Source organism: Pelecanus crispus, chromosome 13 (genome assembly GCF_030463565.1).
Source record: "Pelecanus crispus isolate bPelCri1 chromosome 13, bPelCri1.pri, whole genome shotgun sequence".
NCBI classification, from domain to species: domain Eukaryota; kingdom Metazoa; phylum Chordata; class Aves; order Pelecaniformes; family Pelecanidae; genus Pelecanus; species Pelecanus crispus.
The window spans coordinates 13,363,825-13,384,208 of NC_134655.1; the positions used below are offsets into that span (position 1 = coordinate 13,363,825).

A 20,384-nucleotide genomic window follows, 5' to 3' on the forward strand; every position below is an offset into this window, starting at 1 on the left:
ATTGAAACACAGAGAACCTCCAAGAATGAAACAGGGCCTCTAACAGGTTTTAGAGCAAACAAGTATCCCTTTTATCTACACCTTGTTGCCAAAAAAGGACCCTGCTATTACAGAGAGCACAAGTCTATACAGAAACATGTGTCACATGCACCTATTCATAGGCCGAAGATTGACATCCTCATTACCTTGCTGTTCAGGAACCTGCTTTTCTTTGCCCTTTGCTATACTTAGGACTCCTGCTACATTTGGTTTCTGTGCTAGTGGAATTGGTGGATTGAGCAAAGAGCCACTGCGGTTCAAGCCTAGAGAAAAGGAAAACAAAAGTAAGGTTAGCTTGAGTGGGAGGATTAGGGGACATTGCAGTGCCTTAAATCAGAACTTGGGGGTTGCATGGAGAGTGATTTCCAGCTTGAACCAGGATGGGCCTACTGCCCATATCATAAAGAGTGTCATGCGTCATTAGTATGGGTAAGACTTAGAAAACACATTCACCCACAGCTTACTGCTGGAGTCTGTCTGCAGCCTCTTCAAAGTTATGTTTGGCTTGCTTTGCATACGCTGCATGACAATGCACAAGGTGCATTTCTATATGGTCCCTATAAAAGTGAGAGGCCTTGAGCAGCCAGTTGCCATTGACAGAACAGTTGGTCTGGCCTCCAGCAGCTTCCTGTCTTATGTCAAACTGTCATAGAAAAAGCAGATTTTTCTAGGAATTTCTCAGATTTCTCAAGGAATCGTTCTGTGGAGGCAGCTTCTCCCAGGGTAAACCAACTCACCTATGCTCACATGTCACTTATGTCACTGAAGTTAATGCTTCTGGAATGCATAAGACCTAACACATGTGGACAGATCAACCATGTTTAACATGTTACTGTAGCTTTTGATGGGACTCAAATACAGCAAGCGCCAGCCTGGACAGGCACAGCTGTGCCAAAATGAAAATTGTTATAAAAAGCTATCCCAAATTCACCTACCCAACAACTCAGAGTGTCTTGTACTCGTAGCTGAACAGTAAAAGATTGACAGTAGTACCCAATAAAGATTCCCATTAGTCTTTCCTTGTAGAAGCAGGATAAGATATAACAAACAGATGATACACATTCATTCTGCACAAGCAATTTAAACTTAAAATGCATCTGTGTCTAAGAGAAGCCTGAGGCTTGTAAGAATTGTTACTTCCTATCCAGAAAAAACAGAATACCATTATCAGTTCAGGGGAAACTTCAGAAGACTTTTACACAATTCTTCCAATTAAAAAAAACTATAAAAAAAATTCCATTGGCCTATAAACAGGAGACATCCTAAGTGTAGCATTGCTTAATACTAATGTAGATGGATCTAGCATAGTATTTCACATGGAGAGAAGAAAGCCAGAGCTGATATTTTCTTTAACAGAAGGGACCTACTCTGTTTTTGGAAAGAAAGTAAGAGTCTCAGAATTCTGAGCAAAGCTGTGATTTTGCCAAAAAACATTCCCTGACAGGAAGAATTATGTTCTGTATTTGAGACAAAAGCATGCAATGAGTCAGCTCAGCTACAGCAAGTACAATTCAGATCAGACCATTGATTACCTTGTTGGGCATTGTATGCGGTGGCATTTCTAGTCATGCTGGATGGCAGCCAACCAGCCAAACTTGCCCGCTGTGTCTTAGTCCCTTTGTGCTTGACATCTTCTCCATTCCAGATAACATCATCCTCCCATTGGAGCTGTGTCACCATAAGGAAGTGCTCATCAGCTAGTAGATCATCCTTCTCATCCACCAACCCTGCATCCTGGAAGGAAAGAATAGTTGCTTGAAGACCTGCATTGACTTCATACTTTCACACTAAAGGAGGAAAATTAAGTCTCATTTTGCATAGTGCACAACCATCCACTGGCCCATCACCAAGCTCTCATTGTGCAGCAGTCCCCAGTGCCACCCACATCTCCACACCTTCCCCCACAGTACCCCTCTCACCCCCTCATCTGTGTGTCCTTTAACCTCCTGTTCCTTCTTCTTCTCTTTCAGCTTGAAACCATAATCAAATCCACTGCCATCTTCAGGGATCCCCAGCATATCATACCAGAGCTGAGCTGGGCCATAGCGCCATTCTGCCACTTTAGGCTTTGTATCTGTCACTTTGTCTGTATCACCAGTTGACTGCGAAAATTTCGATTCCACAGGTGCCATCATGGTAATCTGAAGCACAGCAAAGGAGAGAATGGTTACCCCGATGGTCTATCTAAGTGTCAATAATAGGTTTGTTCCTTCCAAGTTTCCCAACTTATTCTCGGAGGAGAAAAGTATTTCTAAGAAGTGTTTTTCCATACTTACTAGCTGCCTTAAGAATGTTCTGCAATTAAGACTTCCAAGAACACAGAGATTTCTTCTTTGATACAAAGAGGATAAGCTGTCCTATTGATCCTGTACCACGGATGTAGCCTTCTCAGTAAGAAGCAATCACCTGAAGTCACTGCCTAGTATCTGGAGAAGAGCTTCTGCACAGCTGGAATACAAACCAACCCTGTCCTCCAGTTTTATGTTGGAGGAAAAGCTCTTTACTCTAAAAGTCGCTGTCCAATCCACTACTACCCCCAGTGCTAGCTGGTGACCCTCTCTAAGTCTCAGATATCCCACCTCATCATCTGAAAGGCACTGCTCAGGAGGAGGAGGAGCAGCAAACTCATACTCCCAAGGAGATTTTCCTTCCATTCCACTCTCAACTACAACTTCACCCTCCTGTATCTGCACTTCTTGTGCCAACTCCCGATGCTTCTTCTTGCGTTTTCTTCGGGCACTACGCCAAACCGATGGAACATTCTTTCCAGGGCCAAAGAGACGCAGGAAACGCAGCACCTAGAACAGGAAAAAACCAAGAGGGTCAGAGAAAAAAAAAACACTGCAGAATGCTTGTCTTCTTTCCCTCACCTGAAAAGCAGTAATGAAAGAGAGCACTCTGAAATTCAGAAGCTTGGCCTGTACTACAATCCCAACCCCTGATGCAATCAACAATCTCTTGATTATACTTGAAAAGAAATTGAAGGACCCATCAAACAGATGGATCCTTCCTTTTCAAAAGGATATATTCTTGATTTCAGACACAAAGAAATTCAGAGGGAAGAAAGACTGCCTTTACATATTTGAGCACATGGTAAGACACCACCTGGAAATATTTCTTTTCATTTTGAACAATCCACAACCTTCAGAAAGACACATGGAGATTGAAGAAGAGTCGATAAAATTATTAGCAAAAGAGACAAAGCTAGAAGACAGTTATATAAAGCAGAGATGTCTTAACCAAATAAAACCAAATACCACAGTCCAGAAATAATGCACTCATTTTTATTTCCATCATAATGCAGTTCCCCTATATGCACACTGCATACCTCCAAAACCTGCACTAATGACAGTGACAAACTGTCTCTTGTATTTCTTCTACGATTATGATTGCTTTAATTGTTAAGCACTGATAATTGTTTCTTCAGAGCACTCTTCTAAACAGGGAAAGCATTATTCTCAAATTAACTGACAGATTTAGGAAACAGGAATTAGAACCACAGATTTGCAAAGAGACATCCTGTTAATGTCCCCTGTTAATCTGTTACACTGATCTCCAAAGGAAATAATGCTTATATGACCACTCTGTCCACCTCTGCCCACATCCACACTATCCTTCCTAAAACTCCCCCAGATTACTTTTGAACCCTTTGACCAGTTTCAATGAGATTTCACCAAGGGCAAAGGTCTCAGACATAGTTAAGCTGCTAACAGTTTAATGAAACACAAAGTCTACTTCTCCACATGCTATTTCAAGTGGTTTCATCAAGAAAAACAGTGCTACATTAACACACACATTCTCAGACATCAACCAATCCTCATAGCCAAATCTACAGGATTTCAGGCTTTGCCAGCTCTAGTGCTCATGAATTAATTATGAAAAGTGCTCAGCATTAATAGCTTGCACTGATTTCTGCACCCACTGGGCATGTTCAACACTGAACCAGTTCCTGACATTATGTGTTGAGCACCGAAGAAGTGAACCCACGAACTGATAACAAAATACAGTAACGCAGGAAACACTAAGTTTGCAAAACCCCGGAGTGCATCCAGAAGGCTAACTTCTGTGCTAGAGCCTCATCTAGATTTCTAGTAGAGAGAGGTTAGCTAAATCATTAAAACATGACATTTAACTACGCAAATTGCTCGGCTCCTTACACAAAGCCTGAGATGGAGGCACACATAAAACCAAGTTATCCTGGCTCACAACCATCTGTTTGGCAACTATAAGCTCATCTTTATTCTCCTTCCCGTCTGACATTTCCTCTCCTCTTGACAGCTTTAAAAACTTTCAAATTAGTTATTGAAATACATCAACTACATTTGCTATTTGGGAGCATTTAGGAAAGTATTGTAATCAATTCGCTTTGTGCGAAAAATTACCATTCTTTCAACCAACTTGTAACTGAGCTAATTTCTGATCCATACTCAGAGCAGTTTTGAGGGAAAATTAAGTAAAGGATACAGATCACAAATTGTTTCAGGAAGACCACATCAAGTTCAGGATAGCATGAAAGGAGACGCAAATATAAGCCAGAAAGCAGACAGATTGGCATTATGTTTTTTAATCATCTGACAGAAGTATTTTGTACTATCTCAGAAAACAAATTTTCACAAATCAGCAGGTCTGTGCTATGGTTTTACAGAACAGCAAAACGTTATTTCACACCCTGATTTATACGATGCTTTTTAAGAGGCTCCTGCAAATGGCAGGAAAAGCATTACATGTTAAGCAGTCTAGAAACAGCAGCACACAGAAACTAAAGAAAGTATTGAGGTGAGCAAGAACATCTATGCGATTACTTACTACATAGCCTTAATATTATATGATTCATATTTAGAGGGCTTACATGTCACAGTTTCTGTCACTTCCACATATCTCTTACAATACCTTGCCTGGTCGAAATTCCGGGAAAAGCTCTGTAACACTTGGCAACTGTTTGGTAGCATCTCGCTGCATGATTCCTGCAAGAGGAAGTGTGAGTTTGCCTTCCTTGGATTCTGCCTGCCTGGCTTCTTGAGGTCCCATCTCTGACTCAGAATCAGAGCTGCTGCTGAAATCCACCTTGTCGGAGGCAGCAGAGGAAGGAGCAATGATGGAGGGCAAAATGATACCGTCTCCATCTTCAGATACTACAATAGAACAAGCACCTTATAAACAAACAGGTTTCCTCCCTGTCCCCTAGTACAACCCCATAACGCCACATGCACTGTTTATACCAAGCTTTGCAAAAATTAAGCCTCTGCAGGTGTTATGAGTACCATTCTGGCTTAACCTTTCATTTTATCCTAAGCGTTCCAGGTGAATTTCCCAGCCACAACTGAGAGGATGAGATAAAAAAGCAATTTCATTGTCAATATCAGTATTTTAACAATCACTGGAAATATTTCACCTTACATTTCAGACAATCCTATAATATTGCATATCAGGACAAAGACCCACCTTCAGATGCAGTCTGCAGACCAAATTTTGACGACACGTGGTGCTGGCCGCAGAACGAACTGCTACACAGCAGTGTTTGCTTCCTTCAGACATTCATACTGCCAGAGAGAAGAAGAAAGTCCTCACTCACCAGTGGCAGCTGCATCCTTTTCATCTTCTTTCTTTCCAGGTACTGGAGGTGGTGGTGGTGGCGGCATCAACTTGGAATCAATATCTTCACAGTCAGCATCATAATCATCCTCATCTTCATCTAATGAGTCAGGAGACAAGACTGCACATTAAGCAGACAATAAAAGGGAACCAAGCACTCTTCCCATTTATACTATCTCATACCTGTCCCAACCTGATGAGAAGACCATGCCTTCTCATTAGTAAGGAGACCATTCTCATTTTGTAACTAGATGCAAAACTCTTACAAAGTCCGGCTTCCTGCACAAACTCATTTGCAAGATGGAAATTTAAGAGTGGGAAGGAGGGAAAAAGGCAAACTGATATAAACGTGACTGAAGCACTTAGATATCTATATATTCTGCTGTCACCTCCCCTTATTCATGCTTTGCAGAGCAAATAAAGCTGCTAAAGAAGAAAAATGTGGTTAAAAAGCCCAAATCACCTTTACATCCCAGTAACCCCAAAACGTCAACAGAAAGGTTAAGTGTAAGGCAGCTTTAAGGAATACGCAAAGATTTAGCATGTGGACTAGCAGCTTCTGAAAGGGAAAAGCTGCATGTTTTTGAAAATCTGTTCTAGACCAGACAGAGATCCCTGAGACTGACAAAAGAACCAAAGTGTCTTCTGCAGAAAGTCATTTCAGAAAAATAATTCAAGGGTAAAACAGGAGAGTGATATTAAGATTGCAGTGACTCTCTAAGGGATCAGGACCTTATCTCTATCTTTGAGTATCTCCAAGAAGCACCTGGCCTCCTGCATAACCCTCTTCCTAAGAGCACAGGTTAAAGAAATACGAGCAGGTATTGTGTATTCTCTGCAGGGGATCCAAAGCAAAAGGAGGATCCTGGTTTCTCTTCTGAGTATAGTTTAACTCTAATGAGGGACTAATTCCTTAAAAAAGGAAGATATCAAGCAGTGGCTTCGCCCAGTGAACACAATTTCACAAAGGCTTATATTGGGTTCTTGAAGCAAGGAGTGAAACAGCACAACGTCACCCCTATGACCAGCTGGGTTAGCTCAGTTGGTTAGAGCATGTTGCCAGTAACGCCAAGTTCACAGGTTCAATCCCTGCTTACTGCAGGAGGGTTGGGCTCGATGATCTCTCAAGGTCCCTTCCAACCCAAAGCATTCTATGATTCTATGATATAAGAGACTGTCAAGGCCCATTGCCCCAAAATACCTTCCACAGCTAGAGCGTTACAACGCTAACCCCACTTACCTGGTCTTCGAACTGGCTGCAGGCTGCCCATTGCCTGCTTATACCTACGGCTCTCATCTTCTGCCACTTCATTAATATCTGAATAATCAACAGCATCTTCTGTGCTCTTAACCCAGCCTAGGAAGAAAAGAAATCTAGTCACACAAAACTTTATCCTAATATATATTACTAACTTCAAACTTCACTATGTACGTATTAATCCTTTCCTATGTTTTTTTCCTTAGAGGAACAAAAATATCTGACTAACATCTCCTATTGGAGTATTTTTCCCCTCATTCCAACCAAAAGCTCCAAGAGCTCTGAATTTCCCTAAAGACTGGTAAATAACCAACTTTACCACAAGGAACACCTTTCACTTACTCAGTGAAACTGTTCAACAAGCTCAGAAATAAAAAAAGAGACATAATAGTACTGTGCACTAAATAGGCTTGTTTAACACAAAGGAAAACAGAGAATAAACTTATTTATGAGAGAGGAGCGATGAGTAAGAAAAAACTTACAAAAAATGAAAGAGAACAAGTGCAGAAGTGACCAGGAGAAAATGACCAGAGAACCTCTGACCAGATAACATCATGATATTCCTTGCAGCCCCAGATGACCTGGGTGCGTTTCTTCCTCTCCAGTAAGAGCTCTGATCCTGCAGTCCCTCTGTCATCTAACTGCAGGTACCCCAGAGCCTTACCTTCCTCATCCAGGTGGGCTCCATCGGCCTCCGGGCTGTCCTCCTCGCTGGCTGTGATCTCAGTGATCAGATTGCCCAGTCCCAGCACACCCAACCCGGCCAGGTGCTTCTTGGATTCCTGGAGAGACCAGAGCCATGCCCCAGCTGGGAGGCTCCGCCAGCCGGGCCGGGCCGGGCCGGGCCGGGCCGGGCCGGGCCGGGCCCCCTAACCGCCTGCTCAGTCCCGTCCTGCGGCCTGCCCCACCGACGCTTCCGCAGGCCTGCCCCGGAGCCTGGCCCACCAACACCTCCTCCCTGGCCCGCCCCGGAGCCGCGCCGCTGGGCCCCCGGTTCCTCTCCTGTCCCTCAGCCCGCGCCGCCGGCCGGGCCGGGCCGCAAGCGGCGTCTCCCCGTAGCGACACAGCCCAACCTTGTCGAGGACGCTGTCCCCCTCCAGCTGCCCCGCCTCATTGATATTGCCGAAGAGGAACCCGGCCAGCGAGAAGGGCTCGGCGCGGCCGCCATCCGCCTCCTCCTCGCTCTCCGAGTCTGACATCGCGGCGGCACCGACCCGGAACCGGAACCGCGGCCCGAGGGAGCCGCCAGCGCCCCGCCCCCCCACGGGGCAAACAGCGCCCCCCCGTGGCCCCTCCCCGCAACGCCCCAAGGAAGCGCAGAGCCCCGGCCTTCACCAAAAAATCCTTTATTGCATTTAAGAAACGGGGTCTAGCTTTCCACAGGAAAGAACACGTTTAGAACAGGCGCGTTACAAACAGCAAGGTGAGTTAATATGAGAGCCAGAGATGAGGAAAGGTTTATTACAACTTAATTCAGCATAATTTAAAAAAAAAAAAACCCTTTAAAACTGTTAGCTGTACTACAAATTCTTTTATAGTATATAATCAAGTTGCCAGTGTATGTATCAGTACCACATCTAAGAGTCTTGGGTTCCCACTACTGACAGGTGTTCCCCGCAGCCCACCCAGGGGTCGGGACCCCCGTGGCATCCATCCGCTTCTCAGGGTCGGCTCCAGCAGCACCAAGGTTTCTACAGAGCAACATTTAGCACTTGGAGACAAAGCACAGTGAGGCTCTTCCAGTTTAAATTTCATAGAAATAGCTACAGGTGTAAACTGAAGAAAGCACCTAGATGTATAAGCGTACCTCATAACATCCTCTGGACACAGAATTCCTGAACTGCTCAGCTCCCTGTGGATGGCTTCTACGATATTTAAAAAACCACTTAAGTATTTCAGTAATCATTCACACACTGAAAGGTTAGAATTGATTTCTTCACAGAGAGTCTCTTCTGTGAATTAAAACATAGACACTGTGTTTCTATTCAGTAACAATCTGAGAAATCTTGAACAGTTTGGGAAACCCGCACAGCTTAACTTGGGTTTTCTTATCTCCCAAAAAAAGACAAAATCCAGCCGTGAGATTGTATGAAGTCTGTATCTGTCACCTGGCCACAGAAAAAAAAAAAAAACAAAAAACAAACCCAAAACAAAACCTAAAAAAAACCCCAAACCACGTGGGAGGGGCAGAATGGATTGTAGACTGAAGCACTGGACTACTTACAATAAAATGCACCAAGAATTGGGGGGGAAGCAGCAGGGGGGCATGGAAGAAGTTCACAAACTGAGAATGCCCACTGAATGGAAAAGCTTGCTGGATCTGTGTGCTCCTGAAGCTCATTCTCATAAAAAGCAGAGGCTGGAGGAAACCAGCTGTCAGCCGGCAGGACTTTTGCTCCTGGCAGAAAGCAAAAGAAATACAAGGCACCTAAATGGCTATTAATGAGGTACTCTAAAGTCAGTAAAAAGTTTTTGACGGTGCTCAAATGTCACTTTCTGCTCATTTTCATCACTATCATGTTACTCTCCTCAGTACTGCTGTGCAATCCATTTATTAAGTAATCTAGATGGGAATAAAGTGTTCTAGCAAAATGTAATCAATAATGTAATCAATTCAAATAAATTGATTAAGTAGTTGAATTGTATCTCACCATACTCTCTTCCAGTTAACACCAGGATGACTGCTCTGTAAGCCTACAGAAAAGGGGGGACTGTGTCCAATAATACTTGCTCACAGGAATTCTTCTCCACAAAATTATTGTAATCCAGTTAGGAATAACCACAAAAGATGCAGAACTAAAAGATTTCAGTACATAAAAAAGTAAAAACTTTCTAAAACAGTAGTAGCTTCAGTACAAAATTGCAAATATATGTAGAAAAAAAACCAAAAAAAAGAGGTGCCTGTTGTTGAAATGAAAAGTGTGTTTAAGAGCAGTTCAAACATATCACAAACTTTTTAAAGTGTATCTCTGAATGAAGCAAAGGTTATAGGCTTGCACCAGGGTAACTATAGACAGTTGACTTAGGCCTGACCAGCATTAAAAAAAAAAAAACAACATGCGCACTGGCTTAAATAAATACATTTTAAACATGATAAATTCTATTTACTCGGTTACTGAAATTTACCTACAGAAAATAATCATGAAATACAAGGCACAGAGTTTATTGCTGCCTGCAAGTCAAGCCCACACTAAAGGCCTACTACTAAAGTAAAGGCAGAACACAGTGAGTAGAAATACTGAAATACTCTTAGGCCCTCACAGCCTGCAGGACACTGCGGTAGGAGCCACATCTGGAACAGCACTTCTTCTACAACTGCAAAAGACACAAAGACACTCCAGGCAACGGCACTTGGTGAAGAAAAATATGCAGGGTCTCTAGGCTTCTGCAAACATCATTCTGCTGTAACCGCTAGAACTCTTCATGTTCTGATGATCTTCCACCTTAACTGTTATGAAGTCCTTTCCCTGGCGGAACTAAGCAACCCAAATTACCTCTCATATTAGATAAAGCAAGGTCAAATTAACACAGGAGCCCTAATAACCTTGTTGATGTATTTTCTGTTACCTTGCTAAAATTAGGCTTTTTTTCTGCCCAGGGTATACACCAGTGCAGTTTTGCATGTGTGGGAATCACAAGAAAGGAAGTTCTGAATGACCAATTGAAGCTGCATCCGGACAAAGACAGCACTGTCAACTTCAGACAACAAAGCCCAGTCCAGCACCATTGGTTTCACACAAAGTATCTTTGAAGCATACTGCTTTCATACCACCAAGCTGTAAGGTTAAGTCTAAGGAAGGTTTCATGAGCTCCCTCCTCAGCTGGTCCTGGAATCACACATGAAGAACAGTGCACATCCTGAAAATAAAAGCCAGCTGCCACTCACTAGAGCTGCTAAAGAAAGTCAAAAAGTACGTAAATGGAACTTCATTTAGAAGAGTTCATAATAACTGATCACCTAGTAGAGAGGAGAAAACTGCCCAGGTAAACCTATCCAGTGACTGGCTAACCATTACAAATTTAACTGAAACCATCAGTGAGTTGCCAGGAAGAAACAAGAGTTCCTGGTTCCTGTAAATAAAACCTCCAAATTTTCTGTCAGTGTTCTCCTGATAAACAGATAAACAACAAGGAATTTGCCATAAAAATGTCAGGTGGTGGCCCCAAGAACATTAAGAAGTGAAGCAATTAATTCCCCAAGAGCAAACAGGCTGCTATCAAGTCTCTGGGATTCATCAAAGGGATCACACTGAAAATCTCATTTTGAGAAGTGTCATCCCAACTACCTCAGTCAGTCTGAGAAGGTAACTGTTAACTTTATTCTCAGGGTGCAAAGTCTCTTTGGAGAGTGAAATAAAAACTCAGTTTAGAAGATTATGGAAGACTTGCATTTAAACTACTCTTCCACCTCTCCAATTCAAAAGTATAAAAATCACTCATTTGAGCGATTCATCATTAGCCTAAGTTCCTTACATTAGGAGAAATCAGCTCCTGCTTCTATTACTAAAATCACTGAAAGTGTTCCCTGGATCTTGCTCATTGCATTAAAAATACCTTATGCTAACTCTTCATATAAACGATCACAGTTCACTATAAGATGAATCTCAGTAATATTTCAGGCATTTTTGCATGTAAACAAATTTTTTTCAAGCTTTAATTTGACAAAGTAGAACTACTGGACAGCCAGACTTCTGTTTGTAAAACAAATTCAATCAGTAAATAAGGGATGGGAAAAGCAGCAGCTACGCTTAAAGCAAAGTTATCAGAATTTGTGCTTTTCAGCAAATCTAGTAACTGATGGCTATCTAGTAAAGAAGTCTGGCTTCAAAGAAGTCCCTTTTTTTATTTTCCTCCACTAAATAAGGACAGAAGCCAAGTGATCCCTGGAGAAGCTGGAGACTGGAACTTTAGAAGAAATAAAGTAGATATTTGACCTCTCAGTTGGAAAAAGAAAAAAAAAAACCTCTTCTGTTTCAGTTTCCCTGAAGCGATAAGACTGCAAGAATATTTGTTGCATAAAACTATTTCTGCTTAGAGCTGTTAGTGCAAGATGCAAATCTTCAATTTAACTCATTAAAGAGCCCTCCAAGATTCTAGTCAATATTCAACTTCGAACATCCATCACTCGAGGTAACTACAATAAGACACATTTTCTTGTGTTCTTCTTTGTCACAGGATACAGAACCGCACGCACAGCTTCAGCAAACACCTCCCGAACACCCTCCTGATTCAACGCTGAGCACTCCAAATATTTGACTGCTCCAATTTGTTTAGCCAGCGAAGTCCCCTGCTGCGGAGTAGTAGGAGCCAAGCTTTGCTCTTTCAACTTTTTAACTGTTTCCAGGTCATTTCTCAAGTCTCTCTTTGTGCCCACTAAAAGAATGGGAACATTTGGACAGTGGTGAGAAACTTCAGGATGCCATTTGTGCCTCACATTTGCATAGGAAGAGGGGCTACCGATGGAGAAACAGATGACGAATACATTGGTCTGAGGATACGAGAGAGTGCGCAGGCGGTCATATTCCTCCTGGCCTGCAGTGTCCCAGAGATTCAGGCTAACTGTCCGGCCATCAACAGTCATTTGGGCACTGTAGTTGTCAAACACAGTAGGGATGTACTCTTCTGGGAAGGCATTGGTGGTATAGCTGATGAGAAGACAAGTTTTTCCCACAGCGCCATCTCCAACAACTACGCACTTTATAGTCTGCATTCTTTACCCAGAAACAAAGTCCTGCACAAAGCAAGAAAAAAAGTTAGGAAAAGCACACTCAATGATAGTCATTTTAAAGATAAGCTTTATCAAGTGTTTTTAATATTGCTAACAATTTCTTATCACAGCTAGACGCACTTAGTGTCTCAGAGCCATTATGAAGAGCTCACAGGCTAGAAAGACAATAGCGAAACAGAGATGCAATGAGTTGAGAGCTCAGTGACAACTGGCTGCATTCCAACCCTGTAAGTACAAATTAGCCAAATTCCCACAGTCTTGCCTCACTGCCAAACAGTTTCCCACAGGCAAAGGGACAAGTGCTTAGAGGTACCTCCAAGTGGAAAGGGATTGTGACCTCAGACCTAGTAACAAGACACTCTGTCATTTGTAGGTTCACATGCACACCTCTGTACACACTCCAAGATTCACACTTCTTGGCTACATAGTCTACTGCCTAAACAGTTTACCACAAAGAAAGGTCCAAAAATTATTTAATAAACCCAGATACTCATTGCTGGGCTGCACTGCTACTGTTTACTATAGTAATTCACTCAACTCAAGATTAATCAGACCTCAGGAAACTGCATTATTTAGAGGATACCAGATACAAGGTTCAGAAAGTAGTACGTACAAGAAAAGCTGTTCTTTGAAATATAACTAGCCATAGTACCCAGATTAGAATACATAAAGAATTTTTCTAAAGAAGCCAAGAACAGATTATTCTCACTAATCAGTGACAGAACAAGCAGAACTTAATAGGCTTGAGCTACAATAAAGGAAGCTTATACTGGGCATTAGAAAAATGCATGCTGTAAAAGATCAGCAAACAGCCTTCCCAGGCAGACTGGAGAATTATTACAGGAGATATTTGACACTTAAAGGCTTCCCTATCCCTTTCCTGATATGTGAAGCGTAGGTTTGATAATCAAATGGATATAGCCTAAAACACAATTCATTCTAAACTTTCATCACATGAGCAGAACTTTGACAATAGCATGAAACAACTACAAGCAGTCATTTGTTTTATGCTGGAGCTTCCACTGCTAGCCTGAACAAGAAGGAACTTGCATCTGCCTTCTCACCCAAATGCCTTTGAGGTACTATCAGTAATCTTCAACTCCCAACCAGGAGCAAATACGCTGCTTCAAACAGTGGCAGGAACTATATTGCATATTCCAGAAAGATCACAGCTCCAACACCATCAAAATAGCAAAGGGAACATGAAAATGAGGCATAGTGCAGTACTTCACTTATAAAAGTCATGACACCCCCTCCCATCAACTTCTGCTTCTAGACCATCCAAACAAATCAACAACTCATTACCATTTAAGTCTCAGCTTTGTCCTTTTTGACAAAGTCTTTATCTGTATCCACATACTGCTGCCGTCCCACTGGGAGCACACGATTCTTCTGTACTAAGTGAAAATAGACTACCTTAAGCTTTGGCACAAAGCTGCAACAGGCAACTTGAGTGATATCAACTGTGGTCACTACAACATACAGTGCTTAAGGAAGTATCAATGTATGTACACACGCACTATTGAAAACCAATCAGTGGTGGGAAGCAGTGCAGAAACCTTGCTCCAGAAAGACCCAGAGGACACTGGAGGAGAAGAATTTGGAGGAAAACAAGCAGGAGGAAGATGCAGAAGCAGTTTATCCTCTTTGAAAATGGCAGGCATTACATTTCTAAAACAACATGAATCACCTGAAATGAAATCCAGTAAGTACTTCTGAGCTTTGGCAGAAAAGCATACATATGAGTTTCATCATACATCAAAAAAATCAGTCATCCCATTTCAAGGCTCCAGTCAGATGTAAAGAGAGTTGTGTATGCAACTGCATATTGTAAAGGTAATCCATAAAATGAAAACCAGCGCTGACCAGAAGCTGACAGCAGGACTGATTATGTTATTCCAGAACAGTTGCACCACGTTTTTCATTTAACAGCGCTAAGGGGGGGGGGGGGGGGGGGGGGAGTAAGTTCTGTAGAGGCTTAGAAACATTTCTTGCATTTTGCAAACCCCGAAGTTAAAACCCCTTTTAATACAAAATTACTTAAAACATTACAAATTAAACATTTTTAGCATTATGTTATTAATAGAGGTTGAACACTGTTACTGGCAGCATACAATATAACATAATACTTCTGAACACAAACTAAGTGCTACAAGCGAACAGTAACAGAAGAGCAGATGTATTTTAATACCATAACACTGTTCTATCTGAAGATGCAACCATAACTCACCATCCTAGTCTCTACTGCTGCTCTCCCTCTAGGACAGATCACTACCTGCTTTGAGACACTGCCACGCTCTCTCCAGCAGCAAGGCTACTTTCAGACATTTCCAAACCCTGTTTCCCCTTCCCACCCAGGTAGCATGCCACCTCCTCAGCTGCAACCACACACAGAAAAAGGGTGAGGAGTTGTTTCATCCAGTTTACCAAGTAGTACCACAATCAACTGTGTTGGTACAACCAAGCCAGCGATAGCATGTGGTGGGAATGAATCACCGGGGGCAGAACACCATACGCTGCTATTGCTGCCAAAGTGTCACTGGACTACAGCACAGAGAGTAGGTTTTAAAAGCTTATTCCTGCGTTTGCTTCAAACCACTGAAGTACTAGAAGATGCTGTGCCAGAAACCTTAGTAGTGACCAACAATTCCAGAGCAAAAGTTTTTTTCCAAATGAACTACCTATGCAACAGACCACTATTCTGATCAGTCAATAACAAGTGACATCACAGAGATAGCAGAACTGTCAGTTGGATACATGCAATAGAAACTCAAATATAGCAAGAAAAGTCTCGTGGAGAACGAGATACACAAAGCCTTTTATATGCCCAGTTTCTAGTTTCTAAAATAAACAAATTGCAAAGACTTGGAAACAGATCTCTCTTTAAAACACAAACCACGAGCTCCCCCCAAGGGCTTACACCTCTATGCGTTTCTGTCCAGAGCTTTTCACAGAAAGACAGGGTATCCCAGAATTGCACCCCTACCTGCACACACCAGGCACCTGATATCTGGAGGGTCATCACACCAATATTGTAAGACAATACAGGCAGTTTCATATATTGGTAAACTACAAAGTCACATGTATCCCGTACCATCAGTACCTAAAATAGCTTGATTCAACCCATTTTAAAATTTCTAATGAAAGTGTATTACCCAAAGACTATTTTGCTGGGACTTTATTTAAGAGGTCATTGGAGTTTTCAATTCGGAGAACAGTAGTAAGGCAACAAAAAGCCTGGAACACAAATGCTCTTTCACAGCATTAATATCTTGAATTACCTGACTAAGGTTTTGATTTTAGAAGAGCAACATTTGCAATAGGAAATAACTCCATGCAAAAATGCCAAAGCATCAGGCTAAGTATGAACTACACAAATACAATTAAAGAGCTTGTAGGCTTTTAAGTACGCTTCTCTGCAGGGCTCCTTTAAAATAGGTTGTCTTAGCTGAAGGGAATCATGTGTGGCATATGCAATACAGAAAAACAAATACACACAAGGATACACATGAAACACAAAATTTAGAGAAATTAATTAAAAAAAAAAAAAGGCATAGAAAGAAGCTCCTACACTCCAGAAACGTGTATGTTCTGAGCAGGTGTAGTTTGGTTAAAGATTTACATATGGAAGATAAAGGGTTTTTTAATTTAAGCCACAACCAAGCAAACAGTATTACCTCCGCCAGGCCTTTTCTGTTAAATCCACATATTGCTTTGTTCAAAATGTATAAAGTCTCTATTTATTTTTTCTTGTAAACAATTTGCCTAGCAATAAAATTCTCATAAGATAGCAAGAAACTGGAGTTCAAATTTGCGTGGCAAATTCTTTTTATTTCTCAAGCACCCCTGAACTTGGCACTGCATGCTATTTGAATATAAATTCATGCTGAAAAGAAAACCATACTCCAAAAACAAAATTACCAACAAACATTACCAAGAGCAGGAAAATCAGTTTAGGGTTTGTTTGGGGTTTTTTGGGTGAGCTTCAAAAGAATTTTTGGGGAAAACTTCAGAGAAAAAATCTCCATGTACAACAGGTAACAAGAACTGAAAAAGAGAAAAATACAGATTAACACGTCAACACATCAAAAATAAGACTTAGAATTTAGAAACAAAACTGGGCACAAGCTTCAAAGCCAAGTTTAAAGGTTACTCCGCAAGAGAAAGGAGTGAACGGAAAGTCCAAAATAGTGAGAGGTAATTCGGGTTGCTTAGTTCTGCCAGAGAAAGCACTTTCATTGCAGTTAAGGTGGAAGATCATCAGAACATGAAAAGTTCTAGCAGTTACAGAAGAATGGGAATAATTTTCAAATTAAAAAAAAAAACAAAACAGAAACCCAACCACCCCACAAAGTGTTGTGCAAAAACACGTAGATGAGAGTTATTTCTATCTTGTCCATCAGTGCCTTTGAATCAGAAAACTGGCATTCCTGTTTGGGATAGTTTCCTTCTCAGAAGATGCTGCAAAGTCTGCCTTCGCTGCCTGCACACCTGGCACTTCCTTTGGAATGTGCAAGATTTCAACCGACGTGTCGAGACATTGTCTGGAGAGCTGCTCTCATTCTGACCTAATTACATATTTTCTGGTATCATTAACGTGGGCAGCTTGCTCTCCTGTAACCCAGCCGGACATTTGCTGGGGAAATTCACTATTTGGATTCCACTCCCCCTCCCCACAAAGCTATCATAAGTGAAATCACAGAATAACTTCATGTTGCATCAGAATTTTTTTGTGGGAGACAAAAAACTTCTAGATCTTCCCTTTAATACTTCTGCAGGAAAGTTTCCTGTCTGCTGAGAGAAGGGAGAAACCAGTGACAGAAAACAGAGAGGAAACATGAACCTGAATTCTTCTGGGGCTTTCTAGATTTATGCTTTTTATACTTCCTGCACTTAGAAAAATTCTTGGCAGAGGAACTACTTCTTAGCAGGATATGTCTCTGCCCTTGCTACGTTAACACCAGATGCCTCTTTGTTAGGTGGATTTTAGTTTTGGTATTGTTCTTTGATAACCTCATTTTCACAGAGTTTGTCAGGTCTTCTGTACCTCTCTTTCCAGTTTGGATAGGGCCCCATTTTGGCCAAAAATGAGCAGAAAACACACTAGGAGTTCAGCCAAAATCACCTGTACCAAGCTGTGTCATTCTGTTCAGCCACCACGTTTGATCAATCCCTCCCTGTTTTGCAGGCTCAGAATCATAGAATCGTTTAGGTTGGAAAAGACCTTTAAGATCATCCAGTCCAACCATTAACCTAACATTACCAAGACCACACTAAGCCAGTTAAGGGTAGACTAAACCATGTCACAGAGTGCCATGTCTATCCGTTTTCTGAACACTTCCAGAGATAGTGACTCCACCACCTCTCTGGGCAGCCTGTTCCAATGCTCGACTACCCTTTCCGTGAAGAAATTTCTCCTAATATCCAATCTAAACCTCCCCTGACACAGCTTGAGCCCATTTCCTCTTGTCCTATTGCTAGCTACTTGGGAGAAGAGACCAACACCCACCTCACTACAGCCTCCTTTCAGGTAGTTGTAGAGAGCGATAAGGTCTCCCCTCAGCCTCCTCTTCTCTAGGCTAAACAACCCCAGTTCCCTCAGCTGCTCCTCATAAGGCCTGTGCTCCAGACCCTTCACCAGCTTCGTTGCCCGCCTCTGAACATGCTCCAGCACCTCAATGTCTTTCTTGTATTGAGGGGCCCAGAACTGGACACAGTATTCCAGGTGTGGCCTCACCAGCTCCGAGTACAGAGGGACAATCACCTCCCTGCTCCTGCTGGCCACACTATTCCTGATACAAGCCAGGATGCTGTTGGCCTTCTTGGCCACCTGGGCACACTGCTGGCTCATGTTCAGAAGTTTGATATTGCTTTATCAGGAGCAAACAGAAAAGTTAAGGAATCTGAATGACTTAATTGCTCATCTTTCAGTAACAAAAACTAGATCAGAGATGATTCACTCTGTCCACCTGATACATGAAGTCGGGTAGAAACTTTCAACAATTAATTGGGTGGGTAAGGCCGTTCTAAGTATATCCTACCACCCTCACCCATGCAAAGGAGTTAAAAGATTTTTCATCTGTGCAGATTAGCCACCAGCCCTGACAAGAAAAAGAAAGGGGCTCTCAGCAATTTTATCAAGACTCTGTTACTATTCCACAACAGCTCAGCTTTCTCGCCATTGTTTTAGACAAGTACCAAATGAATGGACACATGCCAGACTTTTAGAATCCATGCCAAGGAAGAGTGAAAAAGTTAAATAGGAGACCTCATCCCTAATACCCTTCAGCAATGAATGACCTACTTGGACTTCTCAGTGCCTTTCAAAGTTTTCACATCGCTTTCTGTCCTGCCATTTACCTGCAAGAGAAACAAAACACAGCAATAGCCTGAGTGGCAGCAGAGGAGGTGGGGAAATCGAAAAACCAAGCCAGACTGCAGCAGCACAGCAGGAACCCTGCAGTCCAGGACCCAGAGCTGCACCTGAACAGCAGAATCAAGGAAGCTCACTTTCTGCAGACCCTCAGTGTGAATGCTAGAAAGGCCTTACCCCTTTTGGTACAAAAAATTGTTTCAAAGAAATAAAAGAAACCACCCAAAACCTTTCATATAATGTTTTTAAAACCTCTACCCGTGTCAAATTAGGCTGAAATCGGTTTATCAATTTAAAGATTTTTTTTTTTTTCAGGGATGAAACACACATAAGCTTTATCATGTAAGCAGTATTTCTTAAGGAACCACAGTGAAAACTAAGTGGTCTGCATGAGGTATTTGGGCACCTCAACCACACAAACCTCAGTGCATCAACACTCTTACTACAGGCACTCATACTCCAAATTTTATAGGAGAGCAATATTAGTGACCAAATATCAATGACCCCAAATTCTATGAATCCAAGATTATGCTTATTGGATAATAAATATTTACAAAGGGCATTAGAAACAAGCTCATGAAACAGCTGCATAGCTGTGAAATAACACTACACCAAGGTGCAGCTGCAGAGTCATACAGGAATTAAAAACTAGGACTTCAGTAGATATCTGAATTCCCCGGTATATGAATGTGGCATGTTTCCATAATCAAAGCTGATTTCCCTCCTGCAACCACATGCAGAAGCATGGATTTGTCAGTATGGGTACCCTTCACAATTTATTTGAACACAAGCGACCCTGATGCACTTTGAGGGTGAGCACAGTAAAGGTGTAAGACTAGGAGCTGAGACTGCAGGGTTCTGTGCCCAGAACCACTACACACCTCCTGGGTGATACAAAACAACTTGCAGACGTCCTGGGTATCACAGTCAGTTCATAAAAAGTGAATAACATATATCCTTCCTACCTTTTATAGATTCTGGCAAGGCCTTAATTCTGTTGGCTAAAAGAAAAAAAGACAGTATCTCAGGCATGAGGTTCTGTGAAAAGGCGCATTAAGTACATTACAGGATGAATGATAAATCCAGTTAAAGCATCCCTGATTCCTATTTGAGGTGGAAAAAAAACCTGTTAGTCTATCTTCCTGTCATCTTTTGTCACCTGGCATTCATTGGCACTCTAAACGCTCTTTACTTTTAAGAAAAGTTGTAACAAAACCACTGTTGTATTTGAAGGGCAATGTGTATACTGGGAAAATCTAAGCTTTTTCCTCGAGAAAAAAGCCCACACATGCTTTTCATTCTCTTTGATTTCTTGTCCTCTGCCCCCAAATTTCACTGGGAGGTAAAAGAAACAAACAAAAAAAATGCACTTGGTCAATCAATAACAGTTTTCA

At 41.9% G+C, this 20,384-nt stretch overlaps 2 protein-coding genes across 9 annotated transcripts in view; both read right to left on the reverse strand.

Moving 5' to 3' along the window:
* Positions 1–8,091, reverse strand: part of TAF1 (TATA-box binding protein associated factor 1) — a 33,947-nt gene extending 25,856 nt beyond the window's left edge. Inside the window, exons 1-9 of one of the 7 annotated variants that reach the window (XM_075720867.1) lie at positions 7,963–8,088; positions 7,554–7,671; positions 6,872–6,988; positions 5,612–5,731; positions 4,930–5,171; positions 2,619–2,837; positions 1,959–2,180; positions 1,572–1,773; positions 186–302 (exon numbers count right to left, since the gene is read on the reverse strand). In XM_075720867.1, the coding sequence (XP_075576982.1) occupies positions 186–302; positions 1,572–1,773; positions 1,959–2,180; positions 2,619–2,837; positions 4,930–5,171; positions 5,612–5,731; positions 6,872–6,988; positions 7,554–7,671; positions 7,963–8,088 (1,483 nt within the window). Of the gene's footprint in view, positions 1–185; positions 303–1,571; positions 1,774–1,934; positions 2,181–2,315; positions 2,425–2,618; positions 2,838–4,929; positions 5,172–5,481; positions 5,732–6,871; positions 6,989–7,553; positions 7,672–7,962 lie in introns of those variants that run through there. The other 6 variants (XM_075720872.1, XM_075720873.1, XM_075720868.1 and 3 more) reach the window with 6 other exon arrangements.
* A 333-nt stretch (positions 8,092–8,424) lies between these two features.
* On the reverse strand, positions 8,425–20,027 carry LOC104036101 (rho-related GTP-binding protein RhoG). Of its 2 annotated transcripts, XM_009489599.2 has the most exons (3): positions 19,956–20,027; positions 12,063–12,620; positions 8,425–8,841 (listed from the first exon to the last, which is right to left on the reverse strand). In XM_009489599.2, the coding sequence occupies exons 2-3, from the start codon at positions 12,597–12,599 to the stop codon at positions 8,785–8,787; spliced, it is 594 nt and encodes a 197-aa protein (XP_009487874.2). In that variant the 5' UTR covers positions 12,600–12,620; positions 19,956–20,027; the 3' UTR covers positions 8,425–8,784. The 2 variants fall into 2 exon arrangements, with proteins under 2 accessions (XP_009487874.2, XP_075576612.1); XM_075720497.1 differs by lacking the exon at positions 8,425–8,841 and having other exon boundaries at positions 9,014–12,620.
* Positions 20,028–20,384: the final 357 nt, after the last annotated feature.

Coding starts and splice junctions, on each gene's coding strand:
- LOC104036101 (XM_009489599.2), bottom strand. CDS start 12,599: ATGCAGACTATAAAGTGCGTAGTTGTTGGAGATGGCGCTGTGGGAAAA. Junction 8,842..12,062: donor TGCGTGCGGTTCTGTATCCT/GTGACAAAGAAG, acceptor TTTAATTCACAG/AAGAGACTCTCTGTGAAGAA.